This window comes from Haliotis rubra, unplaced genomic scaffold (genome assembly GCF_003918875.1).
Source record: "Haliotis rubra isolate DU_JTF1 unplaced genomic scaffold, ASM391887v1 Scf6, whole genome shotgun sequence".
Classification (NCBI taxonomy): Eukaryota; Metazoa; Mollusca; class Gastropoda; order Lepetellida; family Haliotidae; genus Haliotis; species Haliotis rubra.
In genome coordinates, this window is record NW_025767301.1 from 5545310 (window position 1) to 5567604 (window position 22295).

Consider the following 22295-nt stretch of genomic DNA (forward strand, 5'->3'; position numbering starts at 1 on the left):
TTCCAGTATCATCACGGCGGGGGACACCAGAAATGGGTTTCACACATTGTATCCAAGCGTGATGAGAGAAAGCTTTGACCACTAGGCTACCCTACCGCCGCAAACATTTTAAAACGTTTCCGTAATATGCAACGTATACATATTCGTGTTATTTTTATCTAAATCGCAAAGAAAAGAAGCCGAACCAGGATACTGAATTTATGTTCTGAACTGAAGCCATACGGAAGTAATCCTGACACATTGTTACAATAGCCTGCTCAAACATACCTCGTGAGTTATCTCGTGTTTATGCCGGTGTTTCAGTCACGTGATGCGGGAGAGTACCATCGAGAGATACTGTAAACATGCATTAGATACTCACTCGGATAACCACAAATCAGGCCTTTAAGCTATGTCAACTTGGATAAGTGTCTTGGGCTTCAGCTTTATTCCCGGGATTAAAGGGGATGGGCAGCCAACAGAGTAACTACTACTAAACTAATCCACCCCTCGCTATTTCAACCTGCAATCTAGATTAAAGTGTTCGAGCACATTATTATATCAGGGAACTGTCTTAACGCACGAACATCCAAGTCACATTCAGTCTGCACCAAAACCTCCCTATCAAACGTTGAATATGATAATGACAAAATGTTATGTGATCAATGTTATATATGGAACTGTCATTTTCAGTTGAGCTGAAGAAAATGCCTGTTCGGGGAGTTGTCATCGTCCTATTTCTTGCCTTGATCAACACGTGAGTGTGCTTTTTTTGGGTAGTTTCGGATGATGAGATACTGTCACCCGTGAGTGAGTGAGTGAGTGAGTGAGTGAGTGAGTGGAGAGTGAGAGGTTTTAACGCCACTTTGAACACTAATTCATTTACATCACGGCATGTGAGCTTAATGTTCAGGAAAACCCAATTAGTCCAGGAGGAGAATCTCAAAAGAGGCCAAGAAATAGGATTTCGTAGCCTCCCCAGTACTGATTTTGTTTGACACTATTTTCAGTTAGTGTGATGTCTTGGGCTCATGAAAAGGCCTGTAATACTCTCAGATTGTGGTATTATTTTTTTATACAGGCCATTATATTATGTGGGGGTCTGCGAGCATTTTCATCAATTTTGGTTTGCTGCCCGACATCACCTCAAAGTGAATCATTGATAGTTTTACTACTATCAATCTGATCACTTTCATTTTGACTTCTGTGTCTTCCAAGCACTTAAATTTACATAAAAATGAACACCGAATGTTTCCATTTACATCCAAAGTTGATACTTTTGATGTTTTTTGACACTTGTTTCTCCTAGAGTGATGGCTTGGGCACACAACAAGTCATTTTGCATGGTCATATCGATGTAATTTAATTTTTACAGCTTATTCTTTGAGACAGGGGTATTTTAACGATTCTCCGACTTTTCATGGAAATGTGTGAGGGTGATTTATATAATGGCAGTTAACATTATTTTAGTTACTAAACCAAGTTGTTTTTGTTTTCTCTGTACTTCTAGAGTGACGGCATGTTATTAGGAATTTTTATATATTACCCAGAATTCAAAATGGCCGCCAAAATGGCCGCCATTGTAGTTTAACTACATATGCTTAGTGGAGGACTAAATATGTACTGATATGAAATCCAAACAACTTATTTGGTGTCTAATATTTAATACAGTATAGGAATAGAGCTAAATTTCAATGATGTCAATCAAAGCTCCACACCTGTGAAGATCCGGGTTAGAATTGATCTTCTTCAGTAAGCCATGCTTGTCGTAAGAGGCGACTATCAGGATCTGGTTGTCAGGTTCGCTGACTGGGTTGACACATGTCATCGTATCCCAATTGCGTAGATTGATGTTCATGCTGTTGATCCCTGGATTGTCTGGTCCAGACACGATTATTTGCCGTCATATAGCTGGAATATTGCTGAGTGCGGTGTAAAACTAAACTCACTCACTCATGTCAGAATCGGAGTCATCTACTGGCAACAAGTCAAAGGTGTTCGGGCAACAATCACCTGCCATACAAAAAGACATGCCTCTGTACACACTATATCATTCTTTCTGCTGGCATGCTGACTTTTTGCATTTACACGATGTCAGTTCAACCAATCCACGGGGAGCAGGATCTCTCGACATCAGAATAGGGATAAGCTGACCATCACAAATGCTCCAACCATGGTCAACTGGTGAAGGAATGTTATGATTGGTTGCAGAGACTGTTTCCAAACATGGACTTGGTAGTTTACTCGCTCAATGTGATGTTTTAGACTGTTGGATGTTGGTGGGAGGTTTTCATTCAATATCTTGTGTCATCTACATACATCACTGGATTATTTGGTACATACATAGAACTCACAAACTGGCCACAAGATGTAATGAGTGTTTCTTGAACATTCAAATTTTCATCCATTTGTTGTGTGAAGCTTCTCATTCCTGGGCTTCAGAGCCTTTTTGGGAATCAATGTAGAAAAGGTTTTCAGGTTCAGTCGATGTAAAGGTGACCCAAAGATTGTCCTGGAAGAGTTCAATCGACTACTTATGAAGTTATCCCTTTGCTCTGCCCCAATCTGTTTAACATGCAAGAGGCTGTGAATCATATCCTTTGGGACAACAACTCCACTTCCAATGTTCACAAGATCCAGACATCATTCATTTGGAAGATTGAATTTGTCATCAACCCTGATGTGAACATGGACATTTCTAGTGTTCATTTTACAATGGCTCATTCAGATGGAACATTAAGAAAGAACATCAAAAGCGGTTTGTTAAATGAACTTTAAAAGGAAGTATTTGGTCCTTCGCTGCTTATACTAGCAGAAGAGAGAATGTTGCCAGTTCATATAGTTGATGGAATTGCAAAATTGCAAATGTTCAGAAAGGGAACTGCTTCCACATTTGGAGACTTGGCTGATATGCATTGGGACAACTTCACTTCAATGCTGAATTGAACAGACTGCATTAGAGTTGATGTTGTTTGGGACAGGTATGCCAGACAAGAGTCAATCAAAGCAGGGAGCAAATCAAAAGAGGATCGCCAACGGCGCTAGAAATCAAGGTTGTTGGCAAAAACAAACCACTACCAAGACAATGGGACAAACACATCAGCAGTCCTGTCAACAAGTCTTGTCTTGTAGCATTTATGAGTGAGTGAGTGAGTGAGTTAGAATTTAACGTCACCTCGGCATGTAGCATTTATGAACGAACGATGGTGTTCAGTTGGTCCAGCCATGCTACCTGTTGGTAAAGCCTGAGTCACACCAAGGTAGTTCTTAGGATGTCCTGACTCGTCCAAACAAATAATTGTAACGTGAGCTCGAACGGGATAGAACGTGTAACTTTTGAATAGATTACAATGCTAGTTTGATCATAAACAGTTCTCAGTACATGTGTCTCGTCTTTACCCCGTCCCCAGACAGTTGGTGTTACGTTCAGAGTGGGTAAAATTGCCCGTCCACCCCGTGTGGACAACGTTTTCAAGCAGTCCAATTCCGTCCTTAGTCACTTTATATCCGTTCTGAACTAGACCTATCTCGTTCTTAATACGCACAATCTAACTCATGCTTAACTAAACCAACTGATTTTCAGGCACTTCTTCCCGTTCTCGCTACTTTCTCACTTCGTTTCTAGTGCGTGCAATCATAATAGCAATCACGTCCTGGTTCTTATTTCCGTTCTCAGTTTCAGTGTGGAAACATTTAAATCACCATGCCTCCAAGGAAGAAGAAGGGTGGACCAAAAAACACATCTAATATATAAAGGGGTCAATGCGTTCAAGAAGTTCATCAAACATGGGTGGGGTGATTCTCAAGAAATTGTAGAAGGACTCATGATCATCAAGGCGGAGCTCCTCCATCAGTTGATGATAATGTCCCACAGCTATTCACCTGTCAGGTTTAAGCCAGTTCCTCACCCAACAAGTTCTTGTTTTTTCCTTCTTTCTTGCTCTTCATTGTACTCTTGCTCTGCTTCCGATAAAAATTGTAGGAAACCAGCATTCAATATGTTGACAGCTGCAAACTTGATCCTAGAAATCTCTATCCCAAATGACGACCATGTTAAAAACGCATGTATATATACCCTACCTTGTCATATCGTAATGCACACAGTGTTGACATAGTAAGAACTGCGTGAGAACTACATAAACATACTAACAACGAGTAGAACGTAATGAGAACTCATTGCAAACTGTTAGAACCGTGTACTACAAGCTTCTTCAGAACAATTCATTTTGTTTTGAACATAATTACACGGAATAGCGACTAACTAGAATTCAGTAGAGTTCTGCGAACGGGATGGACCTGGTGGAAACTGTACAAACGTATTGCAACTGATGCCGGAATGCACTACGTCCGCACACGTACCCAGTAAGATTGAAGCGCCCCGATTCCGTTCGTAGTACTGCAATTCCGTTCTTAGTATGGCAATTTCATTTTAAGTACGTTATCACTCCGTCTCATTTTAGAATGTGTAGAACGTTCGACATGGGGAATTGACTTACTGAAGTCCTCTGAAAATCACCAACAAACATTGACACAATTGGGTGACAATCTATATGTTCAAGAAACACTCATTACATCTTGTGGCCAGTTTGTGAGTTCTATGTATGTACCAAATAATCCAGTGATGTCTGTAGATGACACAAGATATTGAATGAAAACCTCCCACCAACATCCAACAGTCTAAAACATCACATTGAGCGAGTAAACTACCAAGTCCATGTTTGGAAACAGTCTCTGCAACCAATCATGAACATTCCTTCACCAGTTGACCATGGTTGGAGCATTTGTGATGGTCAGCTTATCCCTATTCTGATGTCGAGAGATCCTGCTCCCCGTGGATTGGTTGAACTGACATCGTGTAAATGCAAAAAGTCAGCATGCCAGCAGAAAGAATGATATAGTGTGTACAGAGGCATGTCTTTTTGTATGGCAGGTGATTGTTGCCCGAACACCTTTGACTTGTTGCCAGTAGATAACTCCGATTCTGACATGAGTGAGTGAGTTTAGTTTTACACCGCACTCAGCAATATTCCAGCTATATGGCGGACCAGACAATCCAGGGATCAACAGCATGAACATCAATCTACGCAATTGGGATACGATGACATGTGTCAACCCAGTCAGCGAACCTGACAACCAGATCCTGATAGTCGCCTCTTACGACAAGCATGGCTTATTGAAGATCAATTCTAACCCGGATCTTCACAGGTCCGATTCTGACATGAAGTAAAATATGAAATGAGAGAAAGGGAACAGGAGGTTAATTGCAAGTTTATGGATGTATCACAAGTGATTAAGAGTTATCTGATAGAACAATTAGAATTGCTACAACCAAAGCTTAGACGTAGTTATCGGCCTTGAAGCATAGTTTTCAAACACTTTTGGATAATGTTATTTCATCAAATAGTTTAGGAGTGTGAAGCTTTGATTGACCATATCATTGACATTGAGCTCTATTCCTATACTGTATTAAACATCAGACACCAAATACATTGTTTGGATTTCATATCAGTACATATTTAGTCCTCCACTAAGCATATGTAGTTAAACTACAATGGCGGCCATTTTGGCGGCCATTTTGAATTCTGGGTAATATGTAAAAATTGCTGATAAAATGCCGTCACTCTAGAAGTACAGAGAAAACAAAAACAACTTGGTTTAGTAACTAAAATAATGTTAACTGCCATTATATAAATCACCCTCACACATTTCCATGAAAAGTCGGAGAATCGTTAAAATACCCCTGTCTCAAAGAATAAGCTGTAAAAATTAAATTACCACGATATGACCATGCAAAATGACTTGTTGTGTGCCCAAGCCATCACTCTAGGAGAAACAAGTGTCAAAAACATCAAAAGTATCAACTTTGGATGTAAATGGAAACATTCGGTGTTCATTTTTATGTAAATTTAAGTGCTGAGAAGGCAAAACACGACAAAACAAAATGGTGGCCATTTTGAATTTTGTTTCAAAATAAAATTATGTCAAATAATTTCTACATCCTTTAGCAGTACACAAAAGTCAAAATGAAAGTGATCAGATTGATAGTAGTAAAACTATCAATGATTAACTTTGAGGTGATGTCGGGCAGCAAACCAAACGTGACGAAAATGCTCGCAGACCCCCACCACATATAATGACCTGTAAAAAAACCCTGATACCACAATCTGAGAGTATTATAACAGGCCTTTTCATGAGCCCAAGACATCATACTAACTGAAAATAGTATCAAACAAAATCAGTACTGGGGAGGCTACGATTTGAAATTTTTCAGCTGCCTCCTCCTGAACTAAATGCAGGTCTTAGACTTTGGTGACACCCACGAGCAGGGTTATGGTCCTGACACAACAGGATTCGAACCTATGATCATTGTTGCCTGACATGCCTAAGGGAGGAAACTCACCCCTCTGCTTCTTTAAGGCATTTGATGTAAACCGGTCCATGTATACAGCCACAAGAACATGTACATCTATCACTAACTGTTCATGGGATGTCTGAGACTTGTATCAAAACGAGGCTGGCGTCTAAATGATACATAGAAGTTATATGAAATAAAAATAGGTATAGTAGTTGGCTGTTTTCATCTGAATATGTAACCATACAACCTTTCATAACGCATTTCCTTCCACAAAGTCAAGGACAAAGCAGTTTTAATTAAAGTTGCAAGGAATATATTATGTTTGCACAAATTATTGTGCACGTGTGTTAATGAAAATTAAACAAATTAAACAATTGTATGTATAGATTTCTAGATGTGTCAGTATTAAACATGTCTCCGTGAGTGTTACTAAATTCATACCAATTGAACAGTTGCGACTACGTCTATAGAGGAAGTCCATGCAAAGATGTGGTATATATTTATCCTGGTCCACGTACTTACTCATACTCGGATGTATAAGTTGACATTTCCTCAGGTCAAAGCGATTTCCTTGTGCATTGTATAGTAACTAAACATGATATATTGCTATCACTTGAACTATCGCATGGCTACAATATATGCTGTGCAAACAAAGTAGGGGATATTTTGTTTTTATGTGAGACTAACAGAACATACACCAATGTCTGGTAATGAAAAATAATTTATGTGGCCAAAACATTTCCAATGAAAACAAGCTTCCAAACATAACATCCTGACAGCTAGTGACCTGGGACAGCTCGTGCAGTTGACGGAATGCCGCAATCACCAGTATCACTGATTTTCGAATTTGACAATTTGTTTCCTTCAGACAAAACGCTCAAGGTCCTTTTATCATGAAGGTGATGGAGTGGGCGAGTATGGTTTTACGCAGCTTTTATCACGACAGGGGACACCAAAATGGGCTTCAGGCACTGTACCCATTCTGAGAATCGAACCTGGGTCTTCAGGGTGGCTGGCGAACGCTTAACCACTGGCCCTTATACTGAATGAAGCAACAGCATTGATCAACGTTTGCAACGTACTGGACGTATACGTTCGATATACATGTTGCAGGTGGGCGCACTTGAGAATACTGTTGCCCAAACTCTGCAACAGTCTGTCATCAGCACATTGTGGTCGGTGCTCAACTAACACATGATACTGCACGTCTCCCTAGATATTTCTAGCCTAGTACAGATTGGACAAAAAGATGGCTTTAAGATCTCGGTACAAGCTGCCACTCAGATACAGGACCGGCTGCAACAGGCAGCTGGGGGTAAGAGGACATGCCCAGACGGAGGTGAATTGTCCGCAGAGATGGCATTTGTGTGCACAACGTTCACATGTCATCCCACCACTTACAGCAGCCATGTAAAAAATAAATCAAAGGCCTCAGTGGTGTTGGCAACGTCATCAGGGGGATAATGTCACATCTTCTGACGAATCAATTGTTCACGCTCGACCTTCATGACCGAAGGAATTCAGTTTGAAGACGTCCTGGTGCACAGGGGCTTGTAGCGCTAAAATACTGCCATCAAGATTTATACTGTCACTAACGGGATCTTAGATCTACAAAAACTGCCATCAAGGTATATACTGTCACTAACGGGGTCTTAGCACTATAAAAACTGCCATTAAGGTATAAACTGTTACTAAGGGATCTTAGCACTACAAAAACTGCTATCAAGGTATATACTGTCACTAACGGATCTTAGCACTACAAAAACTGCCATCAAGGTATATACTGTCACTAACGGGGTCTTAGCACTACAAAAACTGCCATCAAGGTATATACTGTCACTAACAAGGATCTTAGCAATATAGCACTACAAACTGCCATCAAGGTATATACTGTCACTAACGGGATCTTAGCACTGTAAAAACTGCCATCAAGGTATATACTGTCACTAACGGGGTCTTAGCACTACAAAAACTGCCATCAAGGTATATACTGTCACTAACGGGATCTTAGCACTATAAAAACTGCCATCAAGGTATATACTGTCACTAACGGGGTCTTAGCACTACAAAAACTGCCATCAAGGTATATACTGTCACTAACGGGATCTTAGCACTATAAAAACTGCCATCAAGGTATATACTGTCACTAACGGGATCTTAGCACTGTAAAAACTGCCATCAAGGTATATACTGTCACTAACGGGATCTTAGCACTACAAAAACTGCCATCAAGGTATATACTGTCACTAACGGGATCTTAGCACTGTAAAAACTGCCATCAAGGTATATACTGTCACTAACGGGATCTTAGCACTGTAAAAACTGCCATCAAGGTATATACTGTCACTAACGGGGTACATGTTTACATATCATTACTAGACTACTAGGTCAAAGTGACCCAATGGTATCTGTATAGAAGGTACATGTTTACATATCACTTCTAGACTACTAGGTCAAAGTGACCCAATGGTATCTGTATACAAGGTACGTGCTTGTATCATTACTACACTATCAGGTCAAAGTGACCCAATGGTATCTGTATACAAGGTACATGCTTACATATCATTACTAGACTATCAGGTCAATGTGTACCAGTGGTATCTGTATACAAGGTACGTGCTTGTATCATTACAGGGCCATCAGTTGGGACAAGAAGTGGACGTATTTCGTCTTTGCGCAAGAATGGCCACCATCTTTTTGCAATGTTGCACCACAAATGCATGTACGTTTGCTGTAACTGTTTATTCTTTTATATATTGATTTGTGAGTGTATATGGTCCCAAGAGTAACAGCTTTTTTACATGTGTCATATATGGTAGGTAGTAGTGGTGAGACATTGAATTTAGGTTGTGCTGTCATTCATTGATACACCTGCACGGAATTACTCCCGTAGCCAAATACATCACTATCGCTTTGGGTTGCTGACATTATGGCAGGCCCGCTATCATCACTTGTGATCAGTAGTCTCAAAGGGAAGTTGATGAGTTAATTCTAAATACAGCCTTTTTGTACAATTCTCTATTGTCGGGACCCGTGAAGGTCCGGGTTAGAATTGATCTTCAGTAACCCATGCTTGTCGTCAGAAGCGCCTAACGGGATCTGGTGGTCAGACTCGCTGGATTGGTTGGCACATGTCATGGTATCCCAGTTGCGCAGATTGATGTTGATGCTGTTGATCACTGGATGGTCTGATCCAGACTCGATTAAAAACAAAGCGTCTTTCAGCAGCTCAGGTGAGCTGGATATCGGCAATATACAAATGTTAGCATACTTATTTACAGACCGCTGCCATGTAGCTGGAATATTGTTTAATGCGGCGTAAAACTAAACCCACTACTATTGTCGGGACAGGTGCGTTACTTGTAAGTGTGACTTTAGAGAAAGTCATTACTTTAGCGTAATATCGATGCAAACTATTGCAGTTTGTTGTCCTGCAACAGACAACAGGGGGAATTGCTGTGTTAACTTTAATTACAATCTTATCGTACAAAGTACCGCATATTGTGAATTGATGACTTGACGGTGGATCAGTAACAATTACCGCCAATTGATAGCTGAACCAGCTGGTTGCACTTCCAGACAAGAGGTAGAGTTCATGAATAATTGGTCGAGGTTTATTAGGTGTTTCTCCGAAATACGGTGCACGTGCTCTGTGTATATGTATCGAGTTGGGACATGACCTACCTCTCCTCAAGTGTCACAATGTATTTTTTCAGCACAAGTGCAAAGGCCTTCCCAAACCAGTGAAAACATGGACGGTGCACGGCCTGTGGTAAGTGCTTGAACTTCCCCACCAAACACTGTCACATCACACCAGATATAATTATTTGTTAACCAATACTTATTGCTGAATAATAGTCCAACCAACACAATTTGTGTTTAAACTGATTACAAGTGCACTAAAACGCACAACATGTTCATGTTGACTAAAGGGGAGCTGGGGTGGCCTGGTGGTTGAAGCGTTCGCTCGTTATGTTGAAGACCCGAGTTCGTTTCTCTATATAATAACATCGGGGTATAGAAGTCTTGGTGGTTAGTCTAGAGGTTAAAGCATTCTCTCGTCACGTCGAAGGTTCGTACCTGTCTTGGGTACAATTTATGAGGTCCATGTGTGGTGTCTCCCACCGTCATGTAGCTTGAATACGTCCAACACGCGTAAAATCCATCTCACACATTCTCTCACAGCGCATGTTTCCTCGCTCGTTCTGGTTTTGGACTACGGGGTATCACTAGCTTAGGGTTGATTCCCCACAACGGGTACAAATGTGAAGTCCTTCAGCCGTGTTCCTGGGATATTGCTAGAAGCGGTTTCAATCTCTTCTCACGTACTCAGTATGATTTATAATAATATATTTATTAAGGAAACACATATTTATACATGCAGGTATTGGAATACAACTAAAGAAAACGGGAATAGTCCATTCCTCCTTAGGGAAGGTAGCCGTTAACACAGCCCAGATAGACTTCAATAAACCTGTGATGATCATATGACGCAGTCTGAAAGTTTGAAATACAAATGTTTACAACTAGTTTATCGATTGTTATGAAATACATAAATTTGAAAAGATAGTTATATTTTTTTTCTCATCCTGTTGTAGGCCAATCCGAGGGGATAAAAGCGTTGAAAACTGCAACCACAGGTGGCATTTTAAATGGGACAAGGTCAAGGTATTGTGTGATAATATTTTTGTCCAATGTGCTATTTTTGAACTGCTCCCTGGTCAGATATACCACCGAATGTGACATGTATGAAAGTGAATAAAATAACTTATTTCTATGTGTTTTATAGTTTGCGTCTTCACTATTTCAGTCTCTCCAGAAACAACTTGAGGCAAGCTGGCCCAACCTTTTTGAGGACACACGACCCAAAGGGCTGTGGTTGGTGATACGAGTACTTGTCTTTTTACGTTAAATATGACAATGCTATTTTAGTTACAACGTGAACAGTTTTACATATTTGCAACAACTAAAGAAAACAGAATCTTATTATGATCTTGTGGCCTTTCAGTGTACAATACAACTAACCCTTACTCCTGTAACACGCCAGTCATGAGTTAATCTGGGAATGTGTTGTCTCAGGATTTGTATCCGGATAAAGGGAGTTGGCTTCACGTTTAACACTGTACACTGTACGTGTACACATGCTTCTTATAGTCCATTGGTGATACGTCTAACACTGTACTCTGTATGTCAACACATGCTTGTTATAGGGTCACCAGACCATTGGTGATACCTCTAACATTGTACTCTGTACGTCTACACATCCTTGTTATAAGGTCACCAGACCAACGGTGGTACGTCTAACATTGTACTCTGTACGTGTACACATGCTTGTTACAGACCATTGGTGGTACGCCTAACATTGTACTCTGTACGTCTACACATGCTTGTTATAGGGTCACCAGACCATTGGTGGTACCTCTAACATTGTACTCTGTACGTCTACACATGCTTGTTACAGACCATTAGTGGTATGTCTAACATTGTACTCTGTACGTCTACACATGCTTGTTATAGGGTCACCAGACCATTGGTGGTACGTCTAACATTGTACTCTGTACGTCTACACATGCTTGTTATAGGGTCACCAGACCATTAGTGGTACGTCTAACATTGTACTCTGTACGTCTACACATGCTTGTTATAGGGTCACCAGACCATTAGTGGTACGTCTAACATTGTACTCTGTACGTCTACACATGCTTGTTATAGGGTCACCAGACCATTAGTGGTACCTCTAACATTGTACTCTGTACGTCTACACATGCTTGTTATAGACCATTGGTGGTACCTCATAACAGTGGTACTTTGTCTAACATTGTCACTCTGTACGTCTATTGTACTCTGTGCACGTACATGCTTGTAATAGGGTCACCAGACCATTGGTGGTACCTCTAACATTGTACTCTGTACGTCTACACATGCTTGTTGTAGTCCATTGGTGGTACGTCTAACATTGTACTCTGTATGTCAACACATGCTTGTTGTAGTCCATTGGTGGTACCTCTAACATTGTACTCTGTACGTCTACACATGCTTGTTGTAGACCATTGGTGGTACGTCGAACATTGTACTCTGTACGTCTACACATGCTTGTTTTAGTCCATTGGTGGTACCTCTAACATTGTACTCTGTACGTCTACACATGCTTGTTGTAGTCCATTGGTGGTACGTCTAACATTGTACTCTGTACGTCTACACATGCTTGTTATAGGGTCACCAGACCATTAGTGGTACCTCTAACATTGTACTCTGTACGTCTACACATGCTTGTTATAGGGTCACCAGACCATTGGTGGTACCTCTAACATTGTACTCTGTACGTCTACACATGCTTGTTATAGGGTCACCAGACCATTGGTGGTACGTCTAACATTGTACTCTGTACGTCTACACATGCTTGTTGTAGTCCATTGGTGGTACGTCTAACATTGTACTCTGTACGTCTACACATGCTTGTTATAGGGTCACCAGACCATTGGTGGTACCTCTAACATTGTACTCTGTACGTCTACACATGCTTGTTATAGACCATTGGTGGTATGTCTAACATTGTACTCTGTACGTCTACACATGCTTGTTATAGACCATTGGTGGTACGTCTAACATTGTACTCTGTACGTCTACACATGCTTGTTGTAGACCATTGGTGGTACGTCTAACATTGTACTCTGTACGTCAACACATGCTTGTTATAGACCATTGGTGGTACGTCTAACATTGTACTCTGTACGTCTACACATGCTTGTTATAGACCATTGGTGGTACGTCTAACATTGTACTCTGTACGTCTACACATGCTTGTTATAGACCATTGGTGGTACCTCTAACATTGTACTCTGTACGTCTACACATGCTTGTTATAGACCATTGGTGGTACGTCTAACATTGTACTCTGTACGTCTACACATGCTTGTTATAGGGTCACTAGACCATTGGTGGTATGTCTAACATTGTACTCTGTACGTCTTCACATGCTTGTTATAGACCATTGGTGGTACGTCTAACATTGTACACTGTACGTCTACACATGCTTGTTGTAGTCCATTGGTAGTACCTCTAACATTGTACTCTGTACATATACATATGCTTGTTTTAGACCATTGGTGGTACGTCTAACATTGTACTCTGTACGTCTACACATGCTTGTTGTAGACCATTGGTGGTACGTCTAACATTGTACTCTGTATGTCAACACATGCTTGTTTTAGACCATTGGTGGTACCTCTAACATTGTACTCTGTACGTCTACACATGCTTGTTGTAGACCATTGGTGGTACGTCTAACATTGTACTCTGTATGTCTACACATGCTTGTTATAGACCATTGGTGGTACGTCTAACATTGTACTCTGTACGTCAACACATGCTTGTTGTAGACCATTGGTGGTACGTCTAACATTGTACTCTGTACGTCTACACATGCTTGTTATAGTCCATTGGTGGTACGTCTAACATTGTACTCTGTACGTCTACACATGCTTGTTATAGGGTCACCAGACCATTGGTGGTACGTCTAACATTGTACTCTGTACGTCTACACATGCTTGTTTGTAGTCCATTGGTGGTACGTCTAACATTGTACTCTGTACGTCTACACATGCTTGTTGTAGTCCATTGGTGGTACGTCTAACATTGTACTCTGTACGTCTACACATGCTTGTTATAGTCCATTGGTGGTACGTCTAACATTGTACTCTGTACGTCTACACATGCTTGTTGTAGACCATTGGTGGTACGTCTAACATTGTACTCTGTACGTCTACACATGCTTGTTGTAGTCCATTGGTGGTACGTCTAACATTGTACTCTGTACGTCTACACATGCTTGTTGTAGTCCATTGGTGGTACGTCTAACATTGTACTCTGTATGTCTACACATGCTTGTTATAGACCATTGGTGGTACGTCTAACATTGTACTCTGTACGTCTACACATGCTTGTTTTAAGGTCACCAGACCATTAGTGTGTTTCCGATGCAACGCTCATAGGTTGTATAATTTCCGGGAGCTAAGGTTTTACTAAACTGCACACCGATCAATTGTACAGACACAATACAATGATAAAACGCAGTATTTATTCGGTTACCACAGTGACCGACCTATGGTTCTGTGAAACATCTAACTATAGGTACTGACCGACCATCTGTACTCCGGTACGCCCATACAATGTACATGCACCGTATGTATTCACTACGTTTCAGGGAACATGAATGGACAGCCCACGGTACATGCGCAGCAAGCCTGGAAGCCACGAACAACGAGCTTCGGTACTTTCAAAAAGTTCTGAGTCTCAACAATGTAACTGCATTTAATCCCGAAAAGTGAGTTGTTTTGCATTAAACACTATTACAAATTGCCCTGTCTCGAGATACACTACGTGTAATCTGTGACTTTGTGAACGCTGATCATTCTCTCACTACACCGACCTCTGATATTGTGATGTGAGTAGTCATATATGTTCGATCTAGGCGTCTCTATCTAAACACCCAAACCTGCCCACTAGGAATTTGCCAATAGGTTAGCATATTTCCAAAGGTTAACTTTAACTCACTGACAATAGAAAATTCGAAATAACTGTAAAGGAAATGACTCACGAATGACTGATGAACTGTGTCCTCGTTGAATGTTCTGTGAAAGGTGGTCTGTGATACATGTTGTTTGCCAACCTGGCGGTCAACCAAATGATACAAATACAAGGCCTGATCGACTCTGTATACTGTATGTGTGAGTTGGATGCCGGATAATCAATAGTAAAGTTCGACATGGTATCTCAGTTAGCCCGTGTAGGTATAAGCACACAGGCATCCAAAGCAGACAGACAGACATACAGTTCACACTACACCTCACCTCACACATGGTATAAGGTTTTGTATGTATTTTAACAGGGCGCTTGAGAAGGCTGGAATCACGCCATCATGTACAAAGGCATACTCCGTGAGTACATTGTTTACATCAGGGCGATCTACTTCTAAACGTATTCCCACTACATCAAAGCAGATTTTAACGTCCCCCATGACTCGATCTGTGCTTGCCCAGCTCGTATGTCTCAATCCCCGTGCAAGACTACGCTGATTCTCGGCTATGTGTGTCGATGCAACCCCCCCCCCCCCCCATGTCTCTCTCTCCCCCCCTCTCTGACTTCCGTCTCTCTCGACTATGCGGTTTGACACGTCTGACTATTTGTCTTCATCCATACGTGCTCATCAATATGATCTCTGTACTCCATCTGCACATATGTAGTGGTCAATCTCGTCTCTGTGCGTAACGTGTGTGTTAGTCAATCTGTGTATTTTCACATGCGTGTATGTGTTCATTTGTACATGCATGTTTGTGTTCATTTGTACATGCGTATTTGTGTTCATTTGTACATGCGTGTATCTGTTCTTTTGTACATTCTTGTTTGTGTTCATTTGTACATGCATGTTTGTGTTCATTTATACATGTGTGTATGTGATCATTTCTACATGCGTGTATGTGTTCATTTGTACATGCATGTATGTGTTCATTTCTACATGCATGTTTGTGTTCATTTATACAGGTGCGTATGTGATCATTTGTACATGCATATATGTGTTCATTTGTACATGCATGTTTGTGTTCATTTGTACATGCATGATTGTGTTCATTGTACATGCATGTTTCTGTTTATTGTACATGCATGTATGTGTTCATTGTACATGCATGTATGCCTTCATTTGTACATGCATGTATGCCTTCATTTGTACATGCATGTTTGTGTTCATTGTACATCCAGTATGTGTTCATTTGTACATGCATGTTTGTGTTCATTTGTACATGATTGCTTGTGTTCATTTGTACACGCATGTATGTGTTCATTTGTACATGTGTGTTTGTGTTCATTTGTACATGCATGTATGTGTTTATTTGTACATGAAAGTATGTGTTCATTTGTACATGCATGTTTGTGTTCATTTGAACATGCTTGCATGTGTTAATTTGTACATGCATGTTTGTGTCCATTTGTACATGCATGTTTGAGTTCATTTGTACATGCATGTATGTGTTCATTTGTACATGCATGGATGTGTTCATTTGTACATGCGTGTTTGTGTTCACTTGTACATTCGTGTTTGTTTCATTTGTACATGCAAGTTTGTGTTCATTTGTACATGCATGTTTGTGTTCTTTTGTACATGCATGTTTGTGTTCATTTGTACATGCATGTTTGTGTTCATTTGTACATGTTAAGTCCATTTCTGGTGTCCCCCGCCGTGATATTGCTGGAATATTGCTAAAAGCGGCGTAAAACTAAACTCACTCACTCACTCACTCATTTGTACATGCGTTTATGTTTTCATTTGTACATGCGTGTACGTGATCATTTGTACATGCATGTATGTGTTCTTTTGTACATGCGTGTTTGTGTTCATTTGTACCTGTGTGTATGTGTTCATTTGTACATGCATGTATGTGTTCATTTGTACATGCATGTTTGTGTTCATTTGTATATGCATGTATGTGTTCATTTATACATGCATGGATGTGTTCATTTGTACATGCATGTTTGTGTTCATTGTACATGCATGTTTGTGTTCATTGTACATGTGTGTACGTGTTCATTTGTACATCATTGTGTACATTGTGCATGTATGTGTTCATTTGTACATGCATGTATGTGTTCATTTGTACATGTGTGTATGTGTTCATTTGTACATGCATGTACGTGTTCATTTGTACATGCATGTATGTGTTCATTTGTACATGCATGTTTGTGTTCATTTGTACATGTGTGTATGTGTTCATTTGTACATGCATGTATGTGTTCATTTGTACATGCATGTATGTGTTCATTTGTACATGCGTGTATGTGTTCATTTGTACATTCGTGTTTGTTTTCATTTGTACATGCATGTTTGTGTTCATTTGTACATGCATGTTTGTGTTCTTTTGTACATGCATGTTTGTGTTCATTTGTACATGCATGTTTGTGTTCATTTACATGCATTTATACGCGAACGTGTGATATTGTTGCAATACGTGTACATGCATGTATGTGTCTATTTGTAATATGGCATGTTTGTGTTCATTTGTTACGCACAGTGTTTGTTCTTTTGTGTTCATTTACGTATACATGCATGTATGTGTTCATTTGTACGCATTGCATGCACGTGTTTGTGTTCATTTGTACCTGTGGCATGTGTTTATTTGTGCATGTGTGTCCATTTGTACATGTACGTGTTGTGTGTTCATTTGTTTGTACATGCATGTTTGTGTTCATTTTGTATATGCATGTTCTGTACATGCATGTTTGTGTTCAGGCCACGCACGTTGCGTTCGTATTTGCAATGTAGTTTTATGCATGTATGTGTTATCTTTGTGCACGCATGTTTGTGTTCATTCACGCATCGTATGATCGTTGTAATACGCGGCGTTCATTTGTGTTCATGCATTTGTTCATGTAATATGTTTGTGTTCATTTGTACGTATGCATGTACGGATGTTTGTGTTCATTCGTTTGTACATGCATGTGTGTTCATTTGTGCATGCATGTTCGTGTTCATTTTGTAAATGCATGTTTGTGTTCATTTGTACATGCGTTTATGTTTCATTTGTACATGTGTACGTGATCATTTGTACATGCATGTATGTGTTCTTTTGTACATGCGTGTTTGTGTTCATTTGTACCTGTGTGTATGTGTTCATTTGTACATGCATGTATGTGTTCATTTGTACATGCGTGTATGTGTTCATTTGTACATGCAGTGTTTGTGTTCATTTGTACATGCGTGTTTGTGTTCATTTGTACATGCATGTTTGTGTTCATTTGTACATGCATGTTTGTGTTCATTTGTACATGCATGTTTGTGTTCATTTGTACATGCATGTTTGTGTTCATTTGTACATGCGTTTATGTGTTCATTTGTACATGCATGTATGTGTTCCTTTGTACATGCATGAATGTGTTCTTTTGTACATGCATGTTTGTGTTCATTGTACATGCATGTATGTGTTTATTTGTACATGCATGTATGTGTTCATTTGTACATGCATGTTTGTGTTCTTTTTGTACATGCATGTATGTGTTCATTTGTACATGCATGTTTGTGTTCATTTGTACATGCGTGTATGTGTTCATTTGTACATGATGTTTGTGTTCATTTGTACATGCATGTATGTGTTCTTTTGTACATGCATGTGTGTGTTCATTTGTACATGCATGTTTGTGTTCATTTGTAAATGCATGTTTGTGTTCATTTGTACATGCGTTTATGTTTTCATTTGTACATGTGTGTACGTGATCATTTGTACATGCATGTATGTGTTCTTTTGTACATGCGTGTTTGTGTTCATTTGTGCCTGTGTGTATGTGTTCATTTGTACATGCATGTATGTGTTCATTTGTACATGCATGTATGTGTTCATTTGTACATGCGTGTTTGTGTTCATTTGTACATGCATGTTTGTGTTCATTTGTACATGCATGTTTGTGTTCATTTGTACATGCGTTTATGTTTTCATTTGTACATGGATGTTTGTGTTCATTTGTACATGCATGTTTGTGTTCTTTTGTACATGCTTGTATGTGTTCATTTGTACATGGATGTATGTGTTCATTTGTCCATGCATGTTTGTGTTCATTTGTACATGCGTTTATGTTTTCATTTGTACATGCGTGTACGTGATCATTTGTACATGCATGTATGTGTTCTTTTGTACATGCGTGTTTGTGTTCATTTGTACATGCATGTATGTGTTCATTTGTACATGCATTTATGTGTTCATTTGTACATGCATGTATGTGTTCATTTGTACATGCATGTTTGTGTTCATTTGTACATGCATGTTTGTGTTCATTTGTACTTGCATGTTTTTGTGTTCATTTGTACATGCATGTATGTGTTCATTTGTACATGCATGTTTGTGTTCTTTTGTACATGCATGTTTGTGTTCATTTGTCCATGTGTGTTTGTACATTTGTACATGCGTGTTTACAAATGTCGTACTAGTGCTTTATCTGGTCGGGTAGCCTAGTGGTTAAGGACCCGGGTTCGATTCCCCACTTGGGTACAATGTGTGAAGCCCATATCTGGTGTCCCCCGCCGTGATGTTGCTGGAATATTTCTAAAAGCGGCGAAAAACCATACTCAATGACTCACTCATCTGGAAATGCATGTTTGAAAGATACGAGATTCGTCATATGGACATGCCCGTGTATCTATGTATACCTGTTCCTGTGCTTCATGTTTATTAATTGCAACGCTGTGCTGTATTATACATGTTGGTATGATTCTGTTGTTCATTTACATATTATGTATGTCAGTCTCCTCCATGTGCTTTATATGGAAATGCTTGTTTACCTGCCTCATTCCTGAGATTTACTACTTACACATTTATCAATCCCGTCCCTGTGCTTCATTAGGACATGGTAAGCGCGAAGTTTCTGCTACTGGTCGTAAGAGAAGACGGAATGGTTTGGGTGGTCAGGCCAGGTGGTCAGTTTGGGTTAATAGCGTCTCACCTTTAGAGATCTTCAACAACCCATGCTTGTTGTAAGAGGCGACTAACGGAATAGGGTGGTCAAGCTCGTTGACTTGGTTGACACATGTCATCGTATCCCAATTGCGTAGATCCATGTTCATGCTGTTGATCACTGGATTGTTTGATCCAGACTCGATTTTTAACACACCGCCGCAATATAGCTGGAATATTGCTGAGTGCGGCGTTAAACAACAAACCAACCAAATCATTAGGACGGGCGTTTTTGTGTTCATTCAGTTTGAGCGGGTGGTTCATTATCGACCATGTGCTTTACAATGGCCCTAACTCTCCTTTAGAAGTTACGCTTATTCAGATTAAAATATTACATTCCAGATTAATGTTTCCGACGTCAAGTGGCACTTGTGTGTAGTGTAGAATAACATAGTCATGATGTTCTTCATAGCTTGTTTCACTTTACAGGTCAATGCCATACAAAAGGCTCTCATGGAGTACTTCCGGTTGAACACTCCCCTGAAGATAATATGTGCAAGGCAGAGACACGTAATATTTTCTGAGAGAATTATCTGCCGATTCCATTGATCGTAAAAGTCAAATCTGAGACCATCGTCGGTCAGAGCACTGCACAATAGGTCTGATCTTGAGAATCACTTAAAAAATAGGAAATATTTACAGACAGTGAATGTGGTTTTACGCCGTTTTTAGCAATATTCCAACAATATCACGGACGCCAGAAATGGGCTTCACACATTGTACCCATATGGGGAATCGAACCCGAGACTTCGGCGTGACCAGAGGACGCTTTAACCACTAGGCTACCCCACCGCCCCTATTTACAAACAGTTATAATGAGCTGCAGTATTTCAGCTTTAATCTGGCAGAAGTAGCCAGTGATGGGCTCCACTTAATTTACCAATTATGGCTCTCATACATGGACCTGTTATGTGTGATCTGATCAGCGAACACTCCAACAATATCACGTCAGGGGACACGAGAAATGGGCTTCACACATTGTACCCATGTGAGGAATCGAACCGGGCCTTCGGCGTGACGAGCGAACGCTTTAGCCACTAGGCCACCCTAGGTTATCCATATAACGACACTAAATGTAGAGGGTAAGACTTAATTGGGATAACGCAGTTTCCAAGTTTGGATAACAATTTTTATGTTCAAGCTGATTTTCTGTATGTCAAAACAAGAAAAAATAGCATTTGCAAATGGTACACTCTTAGTCACAGACTTCCTACTATGTAGGTTATCATTCAAAATTAGTAAAATCTGCATTGCATCTTCGCTGATATAGTCGTATTTAGTATAAGGTCTTCTATATTTACAAAAGGTATTCCAAACGTTATCGCGTTTCCAATGCATTTTCAAAATATATATCGTTTCGATATCCCTTGCAGGGTCGCACTATGTTGAAGGAGATTCACATGGCGTTGTCCAAAACGTTCAACGTGACAAGAATGCCTGGCCATTCCACAAGCGCCTGCACGCCCGCCGACGAAATCTACATCTTCCCAATCAGCGACATGCATTGTTTTCAGTAGAGGCTGTTTGTTTAAAAAACAACTGCGTTAAAATAGATAGACAGACAGATATAGTTTATTAAAATGTCATGTGAACGATTACATGAAATACAATACACAATAGAAGCAATAAAATATTCATTCACCCAGCCAATAAGGCTTATGAGTCACTATGTACTATTTAAAAACTATGTACATTTCGTTTTAGAATAAGATATAAGAAATAGTTAAATGGATAATAAATTTTACAGGAATAACAGTCGTCTTCTAAGCATGTTATTCACAGTAGATGATAAAATTAGCAGGCCTGACGACATTAAAATACTTAATAAGCGCACATTGTTGTCATAATTTAAAACTTCATTATAAACTAATATCTAAGATCCTGATAAAAATAACAATCCAAAAGAGGTGAGGTGAGGTGAAATGGGGTTTAACGTCGTGCTTGAGAATATTTCGCTCATATGACGACGTGCATGCGTGTGTATGTGTATGTGCGGCTGCTTGTACTAGCCCAGACTTATGCTGGTTTTATAGTGCTAGCCCACTGAGATACCATGCCGCAGTGAAGCATGAATACCCCACTCAGACACATTATACTGACTCCAAGTTCTTGTTGTACCCAATAATGCCGAGCGCCAGGCAGGGACCAACAAGTACCATATTTTAACGTCTTTTGGCATGACGTGGTCGGGGATCGAACCCGCGACCTTCCGCTCTCCGGGCGGACGCTCTAACCACTACACCACGGAGGCCAATCCAAAAGAAAATGTATCTTGTCTTCCTAACAATGACAGAGCGGACAAATTGTCTCACACAGGGGTTGGTTTTTTGTTGTAACGACCTGTTTCTATACGTAATTGTAGATTTCCGCAGCGTAGTTTAGTCAGGTTACTTCTCTTAGCTCTGTTGATGATTCGTAAGTATGGCTCAGGATGTCGATCTTTCTTGAATAATCTGTGGGTTCGAAGC

General features: G+C 40.1%; 1 protein-coding gene and 1 long non-coding RNA gene across 2 annotated transcripts in view; both read left to right on the forward strand.

Moving 5' to 3' along the window:
• Positions 1-22295, forward strand: part of LOC124255278 — a 99185-nt gene that overhangs the window by 19568 nt on the left and 57322 nt on the right. The window lies entirely within an intron of this gene.
• LOC124255275 (ribonuclease Oy-like) lies at positions 361-21660 on the forward strand. Its single transcript, XM_046689145.1, has 10 exons — positions 361-462; positions 673-736; positions 8969-9056; positions 10051-10106; positions 10933-11002; positions 11145-11212; positions 14538-14657; positions 15222-15270; positions 20257-20337; positions 21201-21660. The coding sequence occupies exons 1-10, from the start codon at positions 447-449 to the stop codon at positions 21342-21344; spliced, it is 756 nt and encodes a 251-aa protein (XP_046545101.1). The 5' UTR covers positions 361-446; the 3' UTR covers positions 21345-21660.

Bases quoted from the DNA above. Each gene is read 5' to 3' on its own strand.
- LOC124255275 (XM_046689145.1), top strand. The intron at 737-8,968 runs GTGAGTGTGCTT...GTATCATTACAG, and splicing joins TTTCTTGCCTTGATCAACAC to GGCCATCAGTTGGGACAAGA. The intron at 14,658-15,221 runs GTGAGTTGTTTT...GTATTTTAACAG, and splicing joins ACTGCATTTAATCCCGAAAA to GGCGCTTGAGAAGGCTGGAA.